The sequence below is a fragment of the Nelumbo nucifera genome, chromosome 1, assembly GCF_055504915.1.
Source record: "Nelumbo nucifera cultivar China Antique chromosome 1, China Antique-T2T, whole genome shotgun sequence".
Lineage (NCBI taxonomy): Eukaryota > Viridiplantae > Streptophyta > Magnoliopsida > Proteales > Nelumbonaceae > Nelumbo > Nelumbo nucifera.
Genome location: NC_142649.1, coordinates 28,450,795 through 28,469,410, shown reverse-complemented (window position 1 = coordinate 28,469,410; position 18,616 = coordinate 28,450,795). Strand labels below are relative to the sequence as shown.

At 39.4% G+C, this 18,616-nt stretch overlaps 1 protein-coding gene across 5 annotated transcripts in view; it reads left to right on the top strand.

Annotated features, from left to right (window-relative positions):
* The first annotated feature begins 1,263 nt into the window (after window positions 1–1,263).
* The window catches only part of LOC104609683 (uncharacterized), a 70,856-nt gene continuing 53,503 nt past the window's right edge, over window positions 1,264–18,616 (top strand). For 4 of the 5 annotated variants that reach the window (XR_016081147.1, XR_016081146.1, XM_010276054.3 and 1 more), the window contains exons 1-4: window positions 1,264–1,669; window positions 2,574–2,802; window positions 4,782–4,929; window positions 5,846–5,953. Coding sequence is in view for 3 of the 5 variants with exons in the window: in XM_010276054.3 (XP_010274356.1) it covers window positions 1,480–1,669; window positions 2,574–2,802; window positions 4,782–4,929; window positions 5,846–5,953 (675 nt within the window). In the remaining 2 variants the exon portion in view is untranslated. Of the gene's footprint in view, window positions 1,670–2,573; window positions 2,803–3,239; window positions 3,496–4,781; window positions 4,930–5,845; window positions 5,954–18,616 lie in introns of those variants that run through there. The other variant, XM_088896269.1, reaches the window with a different exon arrangement.

Genomic DNA, 18,616 nt, shown 5'->3' with positions numbered 1-18,616 from the left:
TAATGGCTAGACCCGTTGTGTGCCCTATCCCGATAGATTGTAGAGTTATGTGAATCGCAAAATATGGAGTTGGAATCTCCAGCTAACAAAACATGTTTCAACATCCTATTGGTAGATCGGACACGGCACATCTCATTGTAAGATTAGGACCCACCATATATAAGATGTGTGGTGTCGGATCATATTGATTGGGTATTGAAACGTAATACGTTGGTAGGTGATTCGGACTAATTTATCTGCTTAGTTTGTTTTTTATATTTTAAAAATAATTAAAAAGAGTAAATGCCATATAGGACTTTCAATAATGTTTTAAAAAACCAATGCAGCTTTAATTGACTAACATGGATATGCCCCCATCAATTTTATAAAAATGAAATTATTATCCTGACACTAGGTTTCAGTGCCACATGTAGGATTTTCAATGTGTCTGATATACTTAAATCCAATCTTAAAATGTATCAACAAAATTTGTCCATCGTTTGAGATCTAAATTCTACTCAACAGAATTAGTTCTGGATTATGACCCGATCCATATCTACTATGGGCCCATACGGTTTATTCAGTGTGATCCGTCCTCATGATGAGTCATGATCATGAGAATAATAACAAAAACGAAAAACCCAAGACGATACATGGATATTGGGAGTGTCAAAAAGTCAACTTAAAATAATGGATGATCTAAAAATTTGGTTGGTCCCGTTTCCGAAAGGATAAATGGATAAGATAGTTAAATATCATCTGATAATACTTTAACGAGGCTATAAAATAAGGGTCCGAGTTTTATAAGAATCCGGATCATCTGCCAATAGAATATATTCCAACACTCTATCAACATTATCTGACACGGCACATCTTCTCAGTCTTAAGGTGAAATGTGCGGTATCAGATCATATTGATAGGGGGTTAGAATATGTTTTATTGGCAGGAGATTCTAATTCGTTTTATAATGAATCGTAATATGTGGTGCGATGTGCGATGCCAGATCATGTTGGAAGGAATTGGAACGTTGTTTATTCGCAGGAGATCCCAACTCCTCACACATAACCAATGAAAATCCTTACCATTGCATATGAACACGTGGCAAATTATTTAATGCGCAAACAATAGCCAATAATGCCGTCGTTTCCTCCTCTGGATTGAATTCAATCTGTCCCCGTAGAATGCGCCGAAAACGTCCAACATCACATTCCTACCGTGTTTTAGGAACATCTCTCAATAACAAAAACAGGAGATATTGTCAATGCACGCTGAGATGAGCATGTGGGGCCTTTTTGAGGCGCATTTTGTGGGGAGACAGATGTGAAGTCCTCTGGATTACAATAACATGACGGTTCAGAAAGACAGCCTATTACACTTAAGACGCAGAAGCACGACTCTTCAGCTCCCTTTTCTTCTCTCTGTTTGTTTTTATACGAACTTATATATACGATGAATTTATGATTGTTTCTAATGATAAGATCAGACATTGAATGTTGAAAGATGTGTTTCGGGCATTTAATCACCAACCCAAAACCATCTCCAACACCGATACTACCTTCTCCTGCTATTCATTTCCGAGATTGTCGCAAGTTTGGATTCACCTCAAGACGCTCCTCACTACCCAAATTGCGTTTCAAGTTTGTCGTCCAAGCTCTCGGCGATAGATGGAAATTAACCGATATCGATAGAAGTTAGTCTTCTCCTTTTTCCTGCTTTCAAGTTTCTTCAACTATTTAATGCTGGCATTCCTTCTCAATTGATGCTAATTTGGACTTTTATTTTATATGTGTATTTCTCTTTGGTGTGGTGTTTATCCATTGTTACTTCAAGAATGATGTGAAGCATGTTGTTGGGGTTTGATTTAGGGGTTTCCATGAGAGTTTACTGTTATGGAAGGAAGTCATGTTGCACCGGAATTTCCAGATCATGGATTCTTGGAACAACATTTTGAGGGATTGTTAAAAAAGTTGGTTTGCTTGTAAAAAAACAAAATCTTGTTGGGAGGAGGATCACTTTGATTGAATCTACTTTTAACATATGCTAAAGTTTACTATTTTTTCTTTTCATAGAACCCCTATTAAGTTCATCAAGGGAGTTGTGTTCTGAAAATTAAGAGTTTTTTCGGTGTGCCTGCGGGAGATGGGAGACTATGGAGGAGAACCTTAACAACTGGATAAGAGTTGGTAGAGGGAGAATGATCGATTAGTATTTTAGGATGAACTGTAGGAACACTTCTTTCCTTGGAATTTGGTCATGGAGATCAATGGAATAGTTTTTTTACTTCTATGGTTCTGCCTATATATACTATATATGCTTTGTTAAATAGAAAGAAAAAATATTCTAATGCATCCAACTCATTCATGCTTAGTTAATGGAATATATGAGTTAGCACTCTTAATGTAGACACCTATAGTTATATCCTGTTCAGTTTGCATGGCTAGTGCACTGGTAGATAAGTGTGAAAGGTCAGTTTGTGTCACATCCTGGTTGATTCATATGCATTATGCTTTATACATTTATTTTTCAGTTCATAGAATCTCTCTGTCACAATTAGCATACCTTAATGGTTAATCATTTGTCTGGCTTCTTGACAGATGCAGTTCAAGAAAGATTAAACCTATGGCTTGTAAAGACTCAGAGCTTTTTGAATGGAGTTGCTTCTCCCATTGTAAAACCTGGGCAGGTTAGAAAGCCTGATATCAAAAATGCAATAGATACTCAAGAAATTGAAGAAATCTTTATGGCAGAGCAAACTATTGACAGTAGAACACCAAATGGAAATCTTTCATTAGCTGCTATTGTTTCCATTGAGCAGTTTAGCAGGTAAAGAGGTGTATATGGTAGTAATGCATGTTTTTAAGGTAAATGTTGTTTTTCTACACGTTGAATGACCTCCTACCCTGTCATTTTTGTGTTTATTGGGTATTTATTGTTTTTTCCATTTTATCAACATGACTTTTTCTAGGAGAAAAGAAAGATGTATTATTATTATTATTATTATTATTATTATCATCATCATCAAAGACTAACCTTTGGCCATGCCATCATTACTTCTTTATAATTTTTAACTTTGTAGTTGTGTCTTATCAGCGAGTTAAGCATGTTCTTTGGCTGAGTTAGGTCTCTGTGTTTATCAGGCTGTGGCCTGCAAATGTATCTTCTTTTAGTCAAATCTCTTTTATCTTTACTATTATAAAGATTACTATCAATTATTTCTTCTATGTGAGACAAACCTTAGCCTATATTTCAAATACTATTGACTACTGAAACTCATCCACCATCTGCAATCCTGAGTCCTGACAAGAGGTCTCCTGGAAACTACCTCCTTGGTCTGTCACTAGGTTTATTCAACATTTTTAATATTATCTGTGAAGATATTGGGGCAGGCATAGGAATGGGTTCTTATGGTGTTGCTCTTTAGTAAATGCACTTGTGGCTGTGGGTATTGACCTTCATGGATGTGGTGCTGAAATGGCTGAAGAAGATAAATTTTCTGGAACTATCTTGGCTATTGAGGTAAGTTCTGATTTTTGTGGTGATACTATATTTGGTGTTAGAAGAAATGTAAACCAGCACCAATTTTGAATTTAGAGAAGAAATAAAAGAAGGAAGAAGTTTAGGATGAAGAAGAAAGAGGAAGAAAAGGCAGGAGGAAGAGAGGTTGATCATATCTCTCTTCAGTCCCTTAATCATCATTTATTTGTATAGATTCTAATTTAATGTACAATTACAAGGGTGCCCTTGGTAGGGCAGCTAAACTGATAACAGTAACATAAAAAGAAAATAGGCCCACAATTAAGGTCCATTAGCTAATAAACAAAAGGAACTAGTAGACCCAACTAAGGCCCATTCGTCCCATCATCTCTACACTCCCCCTCAAACTAAGCATAGACTTTAATTTGACTCATCTTGCTTACTTAGTTCTGTAATTATGTCTTACAAACACCCTTGGTCAAAACATTTGCTAACTGCTCCTCTAAAGCAATGAAAGGGAGGTAGACTTTCTTTGTAACTACCCTTTCTTGTATGAAATGTCTGTCTACACCAAAATTCTTCATTCTATCATGTTGAACTGGGTTATAAGCAAATTTGATGGCTACACCAATATGCAATGGCCCTGTACTTTGCCTCAACTGAGGATTTAGCTATAACAGATTGATTTTTACTTCTCCATGAAATAACATTCTCAACAACTAGAGCACAGTACCCCAATGAGGATCACCTGTCATCAATACTACCTGCCTAGTCAGAATTTGTATAAGCTTCTAAGTTCATTTGCCCATGTTGAGCAAAGAAAATGCCCTTCCCAGGTGTGCCTTTCAGATAGCATAAAATCCCCTCCGCAGAAGCCATATGTGTGTCTCTAGGGGCATGCATAAATTGATTGATTACACTCACCACATATGAGATATCAGGTTGTGTCATACAAAGGTATAGAAGCATTCCCAAAAGTCTCGGGGTTAAAATAAGGATTGCACTTTTTGTGTTTTTTCTTATTGGGTAGTTTCTCATCATCACGATTGATTGTAATCATTGTTTTTATTTTAATGATTTTTTTTATTTATTATCAAAAAACGTCATGAATGCATGCTTTTAAGCTATAATAATTATATATGAACTCCACACTTCCTTATCCATGAGCAAATTCATTGATCAGATTAGATAATTGTGAATAATTTGTGATAGTGTCTTGGGCAGGCCAAAAGTTTCCTTCATTACTTCTAAGACACTGAAGCTAGTTTTTCCTGTTTCTCAGATTTGTTAAAAATTTATTATCTGATTTTTGAAGTTGTGACATGCAGGATGAATGGATTGACTGGGAGGAAAATGCAGAAAATATTTGAAGCACTTGTTCCCGAATCTGTACAAAATGATGCCCGCAATTTAGTGGAGTATTGTTGCTTCAGGTTCCTGTCAAGAGATAGTTCTGATATTCATCCTTGCTTGAAGGTTTGTAAGTCATTGAACTTGAAATAAATTACTTCTAATTTTTTATATATTTCTGATCAGAAAAAGTATTCTGAGGGTTTTATTAAGATGAAGTAAAGATAGTTGATGGCAACCTACCATTCCATTTTACTCAAATGGAGGAGGACCAGTACAAACAGCCAAAGCTGCTACTCACTAGAACATTTGGTGTATAGTTGTATTACAAGTTTACCCCTGGGCAGGTTCCTCCCCATATGCAACAATTGCAACAATTTTATTTATGTTTCTCTGTTTTATTTTCTTACTAAAATAATCTATTTGCTACAGTTCCATGGTGTTTGTGTGTGTGTGTGTGGGGGGGGGGGTGTGAGTTAATGGCATCCTATTTTCTTCTGAGAAAAGAGAAAGGGGGTATAAAATGAGAAAGTTTGATAGTGTTGATCTTTTACGGGATATTACTTTTCAATTCAAGCTTTAGGTTGTTTAATATTCTGGCACTTGTACAACTTTTCTTATGTTAACTGTGTTCAACTTAATCAAATTTTACTGTTTTTTTTTTCATTTTCTTGTGATTGAATTGAATGTGTAAAAACATGTTTCAAAACTTTAATTTCTCATTCTAAGAATAGTTACCAAAAAGATGAAAGCATAAAATATTTGACTCAGTTTGGTTTTTACAATTCCTAGATTGACAAAATGAGCCTCATATAAGGGTTTTCTTGCTTTCTGCTCCATGATCCTGATCGATTTGTAAGTTTGATCATAAAATGATCAAGGCCTAGAGTGGTATTACTGTACTAGTAGCCGTTGAAGTTATAAAAAAGGGAACAAACATATTGAAATCCACCATCCCACAGTTACACTCAAGGATCATTTTACCTGGTTCTTACCTTTGATATTTATACGTCCTTGTTGAACATATTTGGTTTGTCCACAGGAGCCTGCATTCCAGAAGCTTCTTTTCTTAACCATGATTGCATGGGAGCATCCTTACAGTGAAGGTGTTGTTTCACATGTCAATACTTCAGGGAGTGCTTCCTTGCAGGTTTGATAGTTCTCTATGGCCTCGTCTGAGTTATTGTTTCAGCAATTTGCATTAGTACATTGTTTGATTGATTCAGTACATCTAATTTTTTCTGTATAGAATTCATAGGTATTTTTATTCATAAATAGGACTGGGATTAAATTACTGATGATTCATTTGACCCTTTTGTTTGAGAATTGCGAAGTACTAATAATACTTGTAGTATTGTATTGTATGGTTTTAAAAGGAAAAGGCAGGGGCAAGGCGGCTGGGTGCCGAAGAGGCAAGGAGTAAATTCTATTTCCTGGGTGTCGACTGTCACTTTTTGATACACCCAACATTTGCCGTCTTCTTCTCTTCTCTATCTCTCAATCTGAATTTGACATGGTATCAGAGCAGGTCATGATCTGATCTGCTAGAAGAACATTTGGATCTACTGTTATTTAGGATTGTTCTGATCAGTATTTGGGGGAATCTTTTTGTGCTTCTGTTTTCCTCTGCTTAGGCTGTTTCGATCAGTTCTTGACAGTCCTGCTCCTGGAATTCTGGACCATTAGCTTTGGTCTCTACTCTAGATCTCCTCAGAAGAAGTATCAGATCTGCATGGAACTTTAGATTTGGTATTTCTTTACTGTTTACTGTTTTAGTTGAATCTTGACACTCTCCCAAAGGTTACCTTTAATTGGCTGAAAGGTGTTTACCTTTCTCTCTTCCATTGAGGGGCCATTATTTGTTGTTTGGAGTTTCACAGTACCGTCTCGTTACCTAATGGCTTCAGATAGAACAAATGTCCTTCCCATCAAGTTTAATGGGTCCAACTATGCTTTATGGAAGTTTCACTTCTAATTCCATGTTGAGGCAAAGGATCTTTGGGGATATTTGGATGGAACAACTTCTAAACCTGATGATTCAGATGCTAAGGCATTGAAAAAATGGAAATTGATAATGCAAAAATTGCCTCATGGATCCTTGGATCAGTTGAAGTGGATATTGCAATTCTTATGAGAGGGTATGGAATTGCTTATGGGATGTATCAATATCTAGAGAAGGTTTATCAACAATCAAACCTCTAGACTGAGTATTTTCTTATCATCAAGGAGAAAGGGAAACTCATGAATACTATGCAAGGTTCATTAACCTCTAGACTGAGTATGAGCTGGTACATATGGGAGTAGATTACTCAGATTGTTGTGTGAAGTTTATGAAGGCACATTTTGATAGAAGAAAGATGATGCATTTCCTAATGCACCTTAGACCATAATTTGAAGTTGTTAGGTCTAACATTCTTAGTAGAGAGACTCTTCCAGACCTAGACACTATTCTTGGGGAGCTGTTAAGAGAAGAAGCCAGGCTTATCACTCAGACTACACTTGATGGGAAGAGGGACTCCAACATAAATGATGTTTTCCTCGCAACAAAGACAAAGGGGAAGAAAGATTTTTCTCGGGTACAATGTTATGAATGTAAAGAATTTGGCCATATTGTCTCACACTGCAAGAAAAAGAGCACTTGCACTTATAGTAAGCAATAGGGACATATCATTATAGAGGGCCCTAATTGAACTCCAAAGGGAGCTGGGTCCAATCAGGAGAAGGGGTCTCATATGGCCTTATCAGACTTCTATAGAGGGTTCAAATGCCACTTCTTCTACTGCTCACCCGATCCTGATGCTACAGAGTGATACGATTGGAAGTATGTCAAAGGAGAATGATGTAATCTTAGTTATGTGCTGCAGGGGCACTTTTGTCATTTTAACCTTTTAATTTTTATTTAGTCGCCCTAACATATAAATACAAATCTTGGCACCGCCAGCTTAAGTTTTTGGTCTAAATCTTCTCGCCTCTTCCTTCTCTCCTCTCTTCTTCTTCTTCTCTTCCCCTCCTCTCATCTCTTGATCGTGATCTTTCTTCCTTGCCGAAATCAGAGAAAATTCAACAGCTTATGTCCTTGGCTATCTCTTCTGCTTTCTCAGCTATTGGTTTGTCTAGTAAGACTGCTCCCTTTTGTCCTTTGTTAAACCATCTTTGGATCATTGATTCAAGGGTCTCGAATCACATGACAGGGGCCTCTTTTGGTCAGTCTTCTAAACCCCACTCCTATAATAGACACATTGTTCCTACTAATGGTGAGAAGTTTGAACTTTTAGTTGTGATGATCTGCATCTATCTACTTCTCAGTCATCTTATTTTCTCCTACCCAAAGCCTTATTTGTACCTAAATTGACTACCAATTCAATTTTTGTTGGACAACTTGTGGAAGATGGTAATACTATTTTTCTTTCTTCTAATGGTTGTGTAATATAGGACCAACAAACTAGGGACATGAAGGGGAAGAGGCTTAGACTGGGTTGGCTGTTTGCTTTGGAATTCAAGAAGAAGAAGGCTCCACCCACATCGACTTCTTGTTTACTTTCTATTACTTGTTTTGAGACTATTAATTGTAATAATTCTTACCACTAATGGTGTAGATGCTTTGGTCATCCTTTTTCTAAGAACTTGATTACTTTGTTTACTTTTGGTAGTTTATCAATGTCTATTGCTTCTCTCAAGGACATTAATAAAGCTTACATTACTTGTTGCCTATGTAAGAGTCATGTTTTACCTTTTCCTTCTCATTCTGAACATGCAATAGTCCCATGCCGGGCCGGCACGACATGACCTGCCTGTGGCCTGCGCAAAGTGTGGGGTCATGCTGTGCCAGCCTGCAGTCCATCCTAGGCCGTGCTGCTCTCCCCAGGGATAATTTAGGGGGTCAGCCTAGCCCATGGCCTAAGCCCGTGCGGGCCCATGCTGTTCCGTGCTACGGGCTTGGGCCAGGCTGGGCCACAGGTCGGGCCTTGGGCGTGGGCCGAACCGGGCCAGACTGTCTTTTTGTTTTTTTTGACATTTTTGTTTTTTTATTTCTTTGCTAAGTAAAACTAAAATATTTAACTTTCCTTTGGGAACTATTTGAAAAAATAAGAAATCTAACAAAGAAATGAAAAAAAAACTTAACCAAACAAGAAGTCAAAGAGACAAAGATTCAAAGTGAATAACAAATTGGAAGAAAAATAGGAATTTTATTTCATTTAAATTTGAATGATACAAAGCATACAATGGTTGGATGAATGAAATATGAAAATTGGAAAACGGAATAAATTAATAAAATATAAAAAATACAATATAGTTACAAATTGAAAATAAAAGATTACATTATTAAAAAAATATCAAATAAATTAAATAAAATTAAAACAAAATTTACAATAATTTGAAAAAATGCTATACAACTACTGAGTATACAAAAAATGTTGACTTCATCATTTTCTCATATTGTTCTTGACTTTGATTATCTGCTTCAGGTGAAACATTAGGTATAGTGTCATGCCCTCCTTTGTCTTGTAATCTATCTTCAACATCCAACCAATCTTTAAAGCAGATGCACATCTCTAGACTTTCATCATTCATATAGCTTCTCTTGTTGCCCAACACCCTAATACCTGCACTAAAACAAGACTTTGATGGAACTGTAGACACCGGAGGGGTTAGTAGATCATGTGCCATGGTGGCAAGAACTAGATAATTTTTTGGATGTTCACTCCACCAGGCTAAAGTATCAAAATTATTTGTTTCCTCCGAGGTGAAGGAAGCTGTCCCAATAACATAAACTAATGGGCCTAAGGCCCAATAACTTCCTAACTTAATAACTTAAATAAAAATAAAACAAAGCTGGCCCAATAACTTAAAATCGGCCCAAACTCAACAAGAACATCAAGAAATTAGACTCCATGCACCTCACGACCACTCCCAATCATCCTCTTTGACTCCAGATCCTACAAAACACAATGACTAGGAGAAAAAATTACTGAACAATTCAAAATTTTTGTCAAACTGTTCATTAACAAAAGGTTAGCACTCATTCTAGGAACATGGAGTACAAAAAGCAAGGTAATGGTATCGATTATTTTGACAGACCCCTTCCTAGCAATGGAACATGGGAGCCGTCAGCTGCGGAGACTCTATCTCTACCAAAGCAGAGGTGGTATGAGGAGAAGATAGTGAAAATATTGGTCATACGTTATGGGTCACTTGAGTCTTAATCCAGGGAGGGTCCTCCTTATCTTTAGTGGAGGCATAATTTGTAGTGAAACATGAACTACTTGTATGTGCAGATGAAGTAGAATGACGATCTCCTGGGCCATTTGCACCTTGTTGTCCACCCTATGAAGAGTTGGAACTAATCGTATCTCTCTGAATTAGAAACTGCCCATATCTCTCCAACTCGGACCTAATTGTGGCTATTGTAACTGATTCTGAAGAAGCTATACTAGGTGGTCCAGCTAAATCATCAATCACTGCATTTAGCATTCCATTTCTTGTTTTGGAGCCAACTTGGTATAAGGTGTGGTGTAGCTTCTAGCAAGTATAAGTATCTTTGGTATGCTTAGGCTTCTTGCAGTAGTCGCAGATCAAGTCCTTATCTTCCTTCCTAGCATCACTACCATCCTTACTAGCCATAGCCAACTGCTCAAGGTTTAAGTTTCTCATCATCACATTCCTCCTACTCTCTTCTCCAAGCACAAAGGCATATGCCTGAGAGAGAGTTACACTATTATGAGAGAGAACATGTTGTCATGCAATGTCATACTCTGGGTTGAGTCCTACTAGAAACTCAAACACTATTCTTCTCTACTAACTTCTGATAAGTGGATGCATCTTTACTACTCTCCCAAACCATGGTCTCCAAATGATTTATCTCCTGCCATAAGGTTTTGAGGGTTGAAAAATAAACTGCAACGGATTTATTTCCTTGCCTAGTAGCAATAGCCTGGTTCCTTAACTGGTACGCCTTAGCAATATTTTCATTTTGTAAGTCTCTACAACTCCATCCTAGATTTCCTGATAAGAACCCATTAGACGACCTGCTCTAGGAACTCTTGAATCAAGTTGTTATGCACACCCAGAAGCTAGAAAACAAGTTGTAGTTGATCAGGTTAGAACCTTAAGGAAACTAAGTCCTTAAAGAATCCAATCTTAAAGACGCCACAAAGGTTGATCACTCTCTTGATAAGTCAAGATATTGTATTCTACCAAGAACACAAGAAGGCAAAGCTAAGCTTGCTGAAAATACCACTATATTATTGATTGATTTTCGTGTTACATAGTTGTGGCCTTTATATAGGCATGTAAACATCATTATCTTATAAAGAAACTCCTAATCTTATAAGGAAACTCCTAACTAATGATTATCTTATCAGGAAACACCTAACGAATGAGGATCCCTTTAATTTAGGAAAACAAATTTGCTTTGAAATAGGAATCCTTCTAAAAGACTACAACTAATGACAACTAAGCATAGAAAAGTCAAAGTAAAACAAAACAAGACAAAACAAGCCCAACAAGCCCATCAAGCCCATCAATACATCTTAGCATGCGAATTGGGCCTTTTCTTATCATGTCCATGCGCCAAGCCCATCAATGCGAATTGGGCCTTTTCTTTCATTCCCTTATCCCACCCATACAGCGCAGTTTCGTTTGCCCACGTCTTCTTCACACATATTTTCCGTTTGCATGGGCTACCCGAATCCATCGTCAGTGACAGGGACCCGATTTTTACTAGCACCTTCTGGAAGGAGCTATTTCGATTGCAGGGAACAACCCTAGCCTTTTCCTCCGACTACCACCCGCAGACGGACGGGCAAACGGAGGTAGTAAACCGTACCATAGAGATGTACCTCCGTTGTTTTGTGGGTGACCAGCCATGGCATTGGGTGGATTGCCTTCCGTGGACCGAATACTGCTACAACACGGCCTATCACTCTTCTCTTGGCATGACTCCATTCCGGCTCGTATATGGTCGGGAACCCCCCCACCTATTGTCCTACGAACCCGGTTTAACACGGCTGGAAGAAATCGATCGTGGTCTACAAGATCGCGATGCCCTCCTGGCAGAAGTCACTCTCCGCTTACAGCAGGCATAGACACGCAGGAAGAATGTCTACGATCAGCGCCACAGAGAATTAACTTTCGAGCCGGGACAGTTCGTGTGGTTGAAGCTCCAACCCTATCGGCAGCACTCTCTCAAAAGCATATCTCCCCCTAAACTGGCTCCCAAATTTTACGAACCCTTCAAGGTGTTACGGAGAATCGAGAAAGTTGCATATCAGCTTGAGCTACCAGAGCACAGCAAACTCCATGATACCTTCCACGTGTCCTTGCTCAAGCCATTTACAGGTACTCCTGATGAGGTACCTCCCCTACCACCCTTAAGGGACGACAGACCCATTCTCTAGACCCATTCTCTAGCCTCGGGCTCTGGTTCGATCGCACATCAATCGGGGTATTCTCGAAGTCCTAGTGGAATGGGACGACCTGGATCCCCTGGACCGTTCTTCAAGACATCTACCCAGATCTCGAGCTTGGGGACAAGCTCATCGCCCAAGAGGGGTGTAATGTTGTGGATGCATTCGTGGGGAGGACGTACAGCCGCCGGCAGCAGCAGTGAGGAGGGGCCCACAAGGCGGCAACTTATCTTATCAGCTCTCAGCTTATCTTATCTTATTCCTAGTAGTTTTCCTTATCTTCTAGAGTTTGATTTATCTATTAGAAGTAGGAGTTTGATTGATCTTAAAGTTTGATTTATCTTAGCCTTATCTGTAAGTAGTCGAATTCTACAGGGAGTCCTCCTACAGGGAGGATTCTCACCTCTTGTAATCTCCTATTTAAGGAGCTGCGAATTGAGAATAAAGGCATTCAGTTTTTCAGTCAAGGAAAGAGTTGAGGAGAGTTAGGGTGATCTCTTGAACAAATCACCCTTAGGTCACCACGATAGGGTCTTCACGCAAAGGGAGGGGCAAGGGGAAGCTAGAGGTTCTCCCCGTGGACCGACCCGTGACGAGATCCTACGCCCGGGCCCATAACAAAGGCAGTCTCAATGTATTTTGCTACTCTGAAATCCCTTTGGCATGAAATTGATCACTTATTCACTTGGAAACTATTGAGTGGGAAATTCAGAGGGATGTAGCAGCATATAGAAAACTTATTAAAACAAATAGAGTGTTTGAGTTCTTGGCTGGTCTGAAACTCAAATTTTGACATTATAAGACAGCAACTTCTCACTAGGTAGAGTGTGACTTTATCTCAAGCCTACTCTTTGGTTCACAGTGAAAAGAGTAGGACGAAGGTTATGCTATCATTTCAGCCTATAGAAGCAGCCTTGGCAGCAACAAAATCTAAGGTTGGAGGGGAGAAGAAAAGGGAAATTAAGAAGGAAGACAAAAAAGACATTTTTTGTGATCATTGCAAGAAGCCTAAACACACCAGGGACACTTGTTGGAAGTTGCATCACCTAGTGCCAGTGAAACTTAGAAACAAGAAGGGGAGTGCTAATGTAGCAACTATTGTAGATAGTGCATCCACTTCCAACACAAGGACCACATCCTTAGATGCCTTAGCTGCTGCCCGGGCTGCATTGACACAGCTAGAGAATGAAGCAGGTATTTCTGGATCCTCATCCCAGCCTTCAGCTACCACATCTGCTCATCCTACTTCAGCCTTTGCTCACATAGGTACAAGAGCTACAGCATGTCATGCTTCAGTCCCAGGTAACACTAGACCATTCTAGGTAATAGATTCGGGTGTTTCAGACCATATGACCAGTTTATCTTCTTCTCCTGGTTCGGACTACTGTAGCTACAGAAATAACATGGTATCAGAGCAGGACGTTGCTCTCTAAATCTCCTCACAGATTCGTGACTTGTTCCTTTTCTGTTCGTGACCTCATTTTTTTTTCTTTCTTCTTTCTGGGCTGAAGAATGGAGAACACAGATTCGACCTAGGTCTGAGAACACCTCAGTACTTCTTTCTCTGCGTAGAACCTGACTTTTTTTTTCAAGAGAACAACTTCAGAAATGGATGGTCGACTGAAGCTCTCCATCGAAGGTTGGTTACCTCCTTTTTTTTGTGCTATTGGTATTTCTGGGTTGAAAGCCTTCAAAATCTGTGGGGACTGATCAGAACCTAGAGAACTAGGTTGTTTGTTGCCTTGGTTCTTGGAAAAAGGTCCAAGAACAGGCTGTGTTTACAGTGGCCGAATGGTATAAGGGCGTGTTTGACCCTTTTTTTTGTTGGTCAGTAGTTGTTTTGAAGCCCTTGTTGGTCACAAGTGACATGAATTGAATGGCAGGTTACTGCAGTGGCAGTAGTTGCTGTTTTCTTTGGACTTGTAGTGCCCTCTGAAAAGGTCAGTCAGACCTGTACCATGTGTGACAGCTATGGTTGTGTGGTGGTGCTTGTGATGCTCAATCTCTATTGAGCAGCTTTAAGAGGGCTTGTATGCAGTCAGTGAGTTGCTGAATTAATGTCAGTGTGATCCATGATTTTGTGAAATCAGTAGTGGTGTGAACAAGAACAAAAGTTTGTGTACCTATCAACTGTGTTTGGGGACTGTAGTGTCTGGAACATCAAACTCCTGACAGCAGTACTTAGTTGGCTACCAGGAATTCAGAGTAGGAAGTAGCATTGGAAGGGCATCATGGCAACAATTGGAGATGGTTGCAGTGATCAGAAACCTAGTGTGGTGATTCCCTCTGACTATCTGAGTGTGCAGATGACTTCAATTAAACGTAGTGGTGAGAATTATGTACCATGGGCCAAGTCAGTGGAAGTTTTTCTCAAGGCAAAGAGGAAAGTGAAGCATGTGAAGGAAGATAAACCGCCTGCTAACTCTTCAGGGTTTGATGATTGGGAACAGGAAGATGCCCAAATCATGACATGGTTATGGAATAGTATGGAACCCAAAATAAGTGCCAACTTTATGTTCTTAGATACAGCTAAGGACATATGGGAACATGCCAAGAAGCTTTATTCTGGGCAGGATAAAACCCTAGAAGTATTTCGATCTGCAGCAAGGGAATAAAACCCTAGAAGAGTACTATGCCAGTATGAAGAACCTTAGAAATGAACTCAATGTCTATCATCCCCTCACTCCAGATGTTAAGGTTCAGCAACAACAGAGGGAACAACTAGATGTCATGAGGTTCTTAGTGGGGTTGAAATCAGAATATGAACCAGTTAGGGCCCAAATATTAGGGGGCTCTACTCTTCCTACACTTGAGGAAGTGTTTGCACGGCTTCGTAGGATTTCTTTGGGGCCTACAGAGAAACCCACACAGTCTGACAGATCAGCATTTGTGATAGCCAGGGGTGGTGGACATGGTACTAAAGGGGGAGGACATGCCTCTCGAGGAGGTCGTGGTGGTTCCGTATTTGGCCGTGGTGGTGGTTGTGACTCAAGGGGAGGCTGTGGCAAAGGAAAAAGTAACTCTACAAGGAAGTGTACCCATTGTGGCAGGGACGGACATTCGGTGAATTTCTGTTATGATCTTCATGGCCCTCCTTCTACATGGGCCAATCATGCAGTAGCTGGTGGGGTTGATGTCAGTGATAACCAACAGGCAGGTCTAACTCCTTCCACATCTACATCTATTTTCGGAAGGAGATGGTGAGTGTATCGCGTGATGAGTATGAGTGGTTCCTCCAGACTACTTCACAGCATACTACTGCCACCCTTGCCCACTCAGGTATAACGTGTCTGTCATCCAAACCCTCTCCCTGGATTATTGACTCTGGAGCCTCTGATCACATGACCAGGACTCCAAGTGTGTTCTCTTCCCTCTCTGAAACTTCCACATCTCAAATTGTTACCCTTGCCAACGGTTCCTCTTCTCCCATTTGTGGTGTTGGTAATGTTGACACGGCTTCTCTTTCTTTATCATCTGTTCTACATGTCCCCAAGTTTCCATTCAATCTTATGTATGCTAGTAAATTAACCAAGACTCTTAATTGCTCTATTACATTTTTCCCTTCCTTTTGTGTTTTTCAGGATCTCGAGACGGGGAAGAAGATTGGTGGGGGGCATGAGGCTAGTGGATTGTTCTTCAAGATCCAAGCCTTGCTCATCGTCTTGCACATAAAGATAGGTGATTATCCTTGGTGAAGCTTTGGACACTTCTAGAATAGTCTTAGAATCTTCTAGAACAGCCATTTTGTCACACACTTCCATGATTAAACCTTGTAGAGCCTCTTTCATCCTCTTTGTCCTTACCCTAGTCACTGGCCCACCGATTCCTTGCAAAGGATCTTGAGATTATTTGGGAATATTCGCTTGAGCCATTTGGCCAGCACCTCGATCTCCATTATTTCCTTAGTTGTGTTAGCCCATAAAATGTTCTTTCTTATATGGGGTAACATAGAATTGCACCGCTAGGTCATCACTATGTAATTCTCCTATACCCATCGGGAAGAGTTAATCTCAGGCTTCTTCTCTTCACTGGTGGCATACCTCAATTTTCCATGAACACCAAGTAGTTTTACCATCCAACTTAATTGTAGTTATTCTTCCTGCCCCAAAAGGGTCATTAGAACCTACTCCACCTAGTGCCATTTCACTTGTGGACTTGTATTCAACTCCCCTATCCTTCATAATTCCCATAATAGCTTAGGAAATCAACTATAGATGAGGAAAAATAGATTTACCCCCTTTATAGGCCTTAACCATCCTTCTGGTACCTAGAAACCTTTGCCCACAAAGATTCCTTTCTTTGTGGGAGTAGGTAGAAACAGGACAAAAGGCTGCCACTCCCTCCCGAGAACTCAAAAAGCTCTAGAATTTGAACCGCCCTCTTCAAAAATCACCAAGAAATCCAAAAACTCCAGAGCACCCCTTCCTAGGTCAAAATTAAACAGTCCTATTTCAATAAGGACTTTTCTTCCTTCTTCGGTTCTTCTTGATTTTGATGATTAACCCAAGATCTGACACAAAGGGTTCTAGATCCACAAAAAATCCAAGTAACTAGGCACTTTTGAAGTCTTTGATCAGCTCTCTAACTCACCATGCAGTTAGCTGATCTAGGGTTGCATGATGGAAAACTCAAAAATCTCAAAAAAACTGCGTTGATACCAAGTTGAAAAGAAAAAAAAAACAATAATCTGATTTGACAATTGTGAGAAAGAAGAGAGAGAAAATTCTTAGTGAGAAGAGAAGAAGAGAAAGAGAAGAAGAGGTGGGGAGAATCCAATAATGATCTGGATGCCCCACTTATTATCTTATTACTCATAAAAAAAGATTGATTACAAATGATTAAAAAGACTAATATGCCCTTAATAGGGTGGCTACTGTTCATAACATAAAAACAGCTCCAAAAAGCCTTGGGCCCAATAACACTAACTAATGACCCAATAACATTAACCAATTTTTATAAACAAGAAACTCATAAGAAATTGTTGAATCTGAACAGTCCATTTCACTTTTCCTTTTAGAAACAACCTTGAAATGATCCACAGAGCACTTAGTAATTTGTTATTGATTAGCCAGGGTATTACCATTCACTTCTAACTTCACAGAATTTTTTCTCCTACAATTAGCACGTGCATGGAAGAATTTAGTATTGCTATCCCTCTCTTTAATCCATTGATGCCTCTATTTCTGCCTCCAAATCTTTTTTCAGATACCATCTCAACATTCTATCTTCTCCTAACAGTGCTTGACCCTATTTAATATCCAACTGCTCTAATTGGAAAGTTACACATAATTTCCTCTCCTCAATTCTCCTAAAATGTTCTTTTTGTTCTTTGTTCTAATCTATGATCTTGCATTTGAGATTTTGTATCTTTCTGTGAAATTTTGCACCTCTCCAAAACATTCCCCTCACCTCTTCATTCCACCATTCTTCTACCTTGTGGAGGAATTCCGAGTGAGTCAGCCACATATTTTCAAACCTAAAGGGTTTGGGGCAACTTAGGAAGTCCTTAGTTCCAATTCTAATTGGGCAATGGTCATAAGTAACTCTCAGTAATGATCTTCTCATCAAACCTACCCATTGTTCATACCACCCAAGATTGAAAATGAAACTATCCAACTTTGAACACACTGGGGGACTTTGTAGATTGGACCAAGTAAAACAAGCCTGCAACATGGCAATCTCTTTAAGCTCACAATCCTTAATGAACCCATTAAACTTCCTCATACTGGATAACACTCACCTAATTGGGGCTATTTGTCTCACTTTTGAATTTAACCACATTAAAGTCTCCCCCTAAGCACCACAACTTATTCCATAAACTCCTAATATCAAAGAGTTCCTCCCACATTTTACCTCTCTCTCTCTCTACGGTTGTTTGGACCATATACATTTGTCAATGCCCATGTAAATCCATCACCCACATTTTTGAATTTTAAAGAAACTGAGGACCGACCTACTAGCTCTTCCAACAATTTCAGCACCTCAATCCTCCACATTGTTACCATACCCCCTGATGCCCCCTCGTCAGGGCAAAGGACCACCCTATACCCCTAGAGCCCCACACACTTCTCACCAATTTTCTATCCATTTTAGCCACTTTTGTTTCATGTAACATCACTATTATTGGGATTCTCCTTCCTTAACAAATCCTTTATTACCCACCTCTTTCTACCATTGCCCAAGCCCCTAACGTTCCAACTGATTTGAAGGGATGAGAGATCCATCATATGGATGGCCGAACCTTGTAGGAAGGTTGGGTAGAATTTAAAAAATTTCTCTCTCTCCCATCTGGGAATCGCATTCCCTATTTTAGAAAACTGCATTTTTAAGGATCAATCTTGAACCGAAACCAAACCAGATCAGAAACCAAAAGGGAGGAGAGGGATATACTTGATACGAAGTAGCAG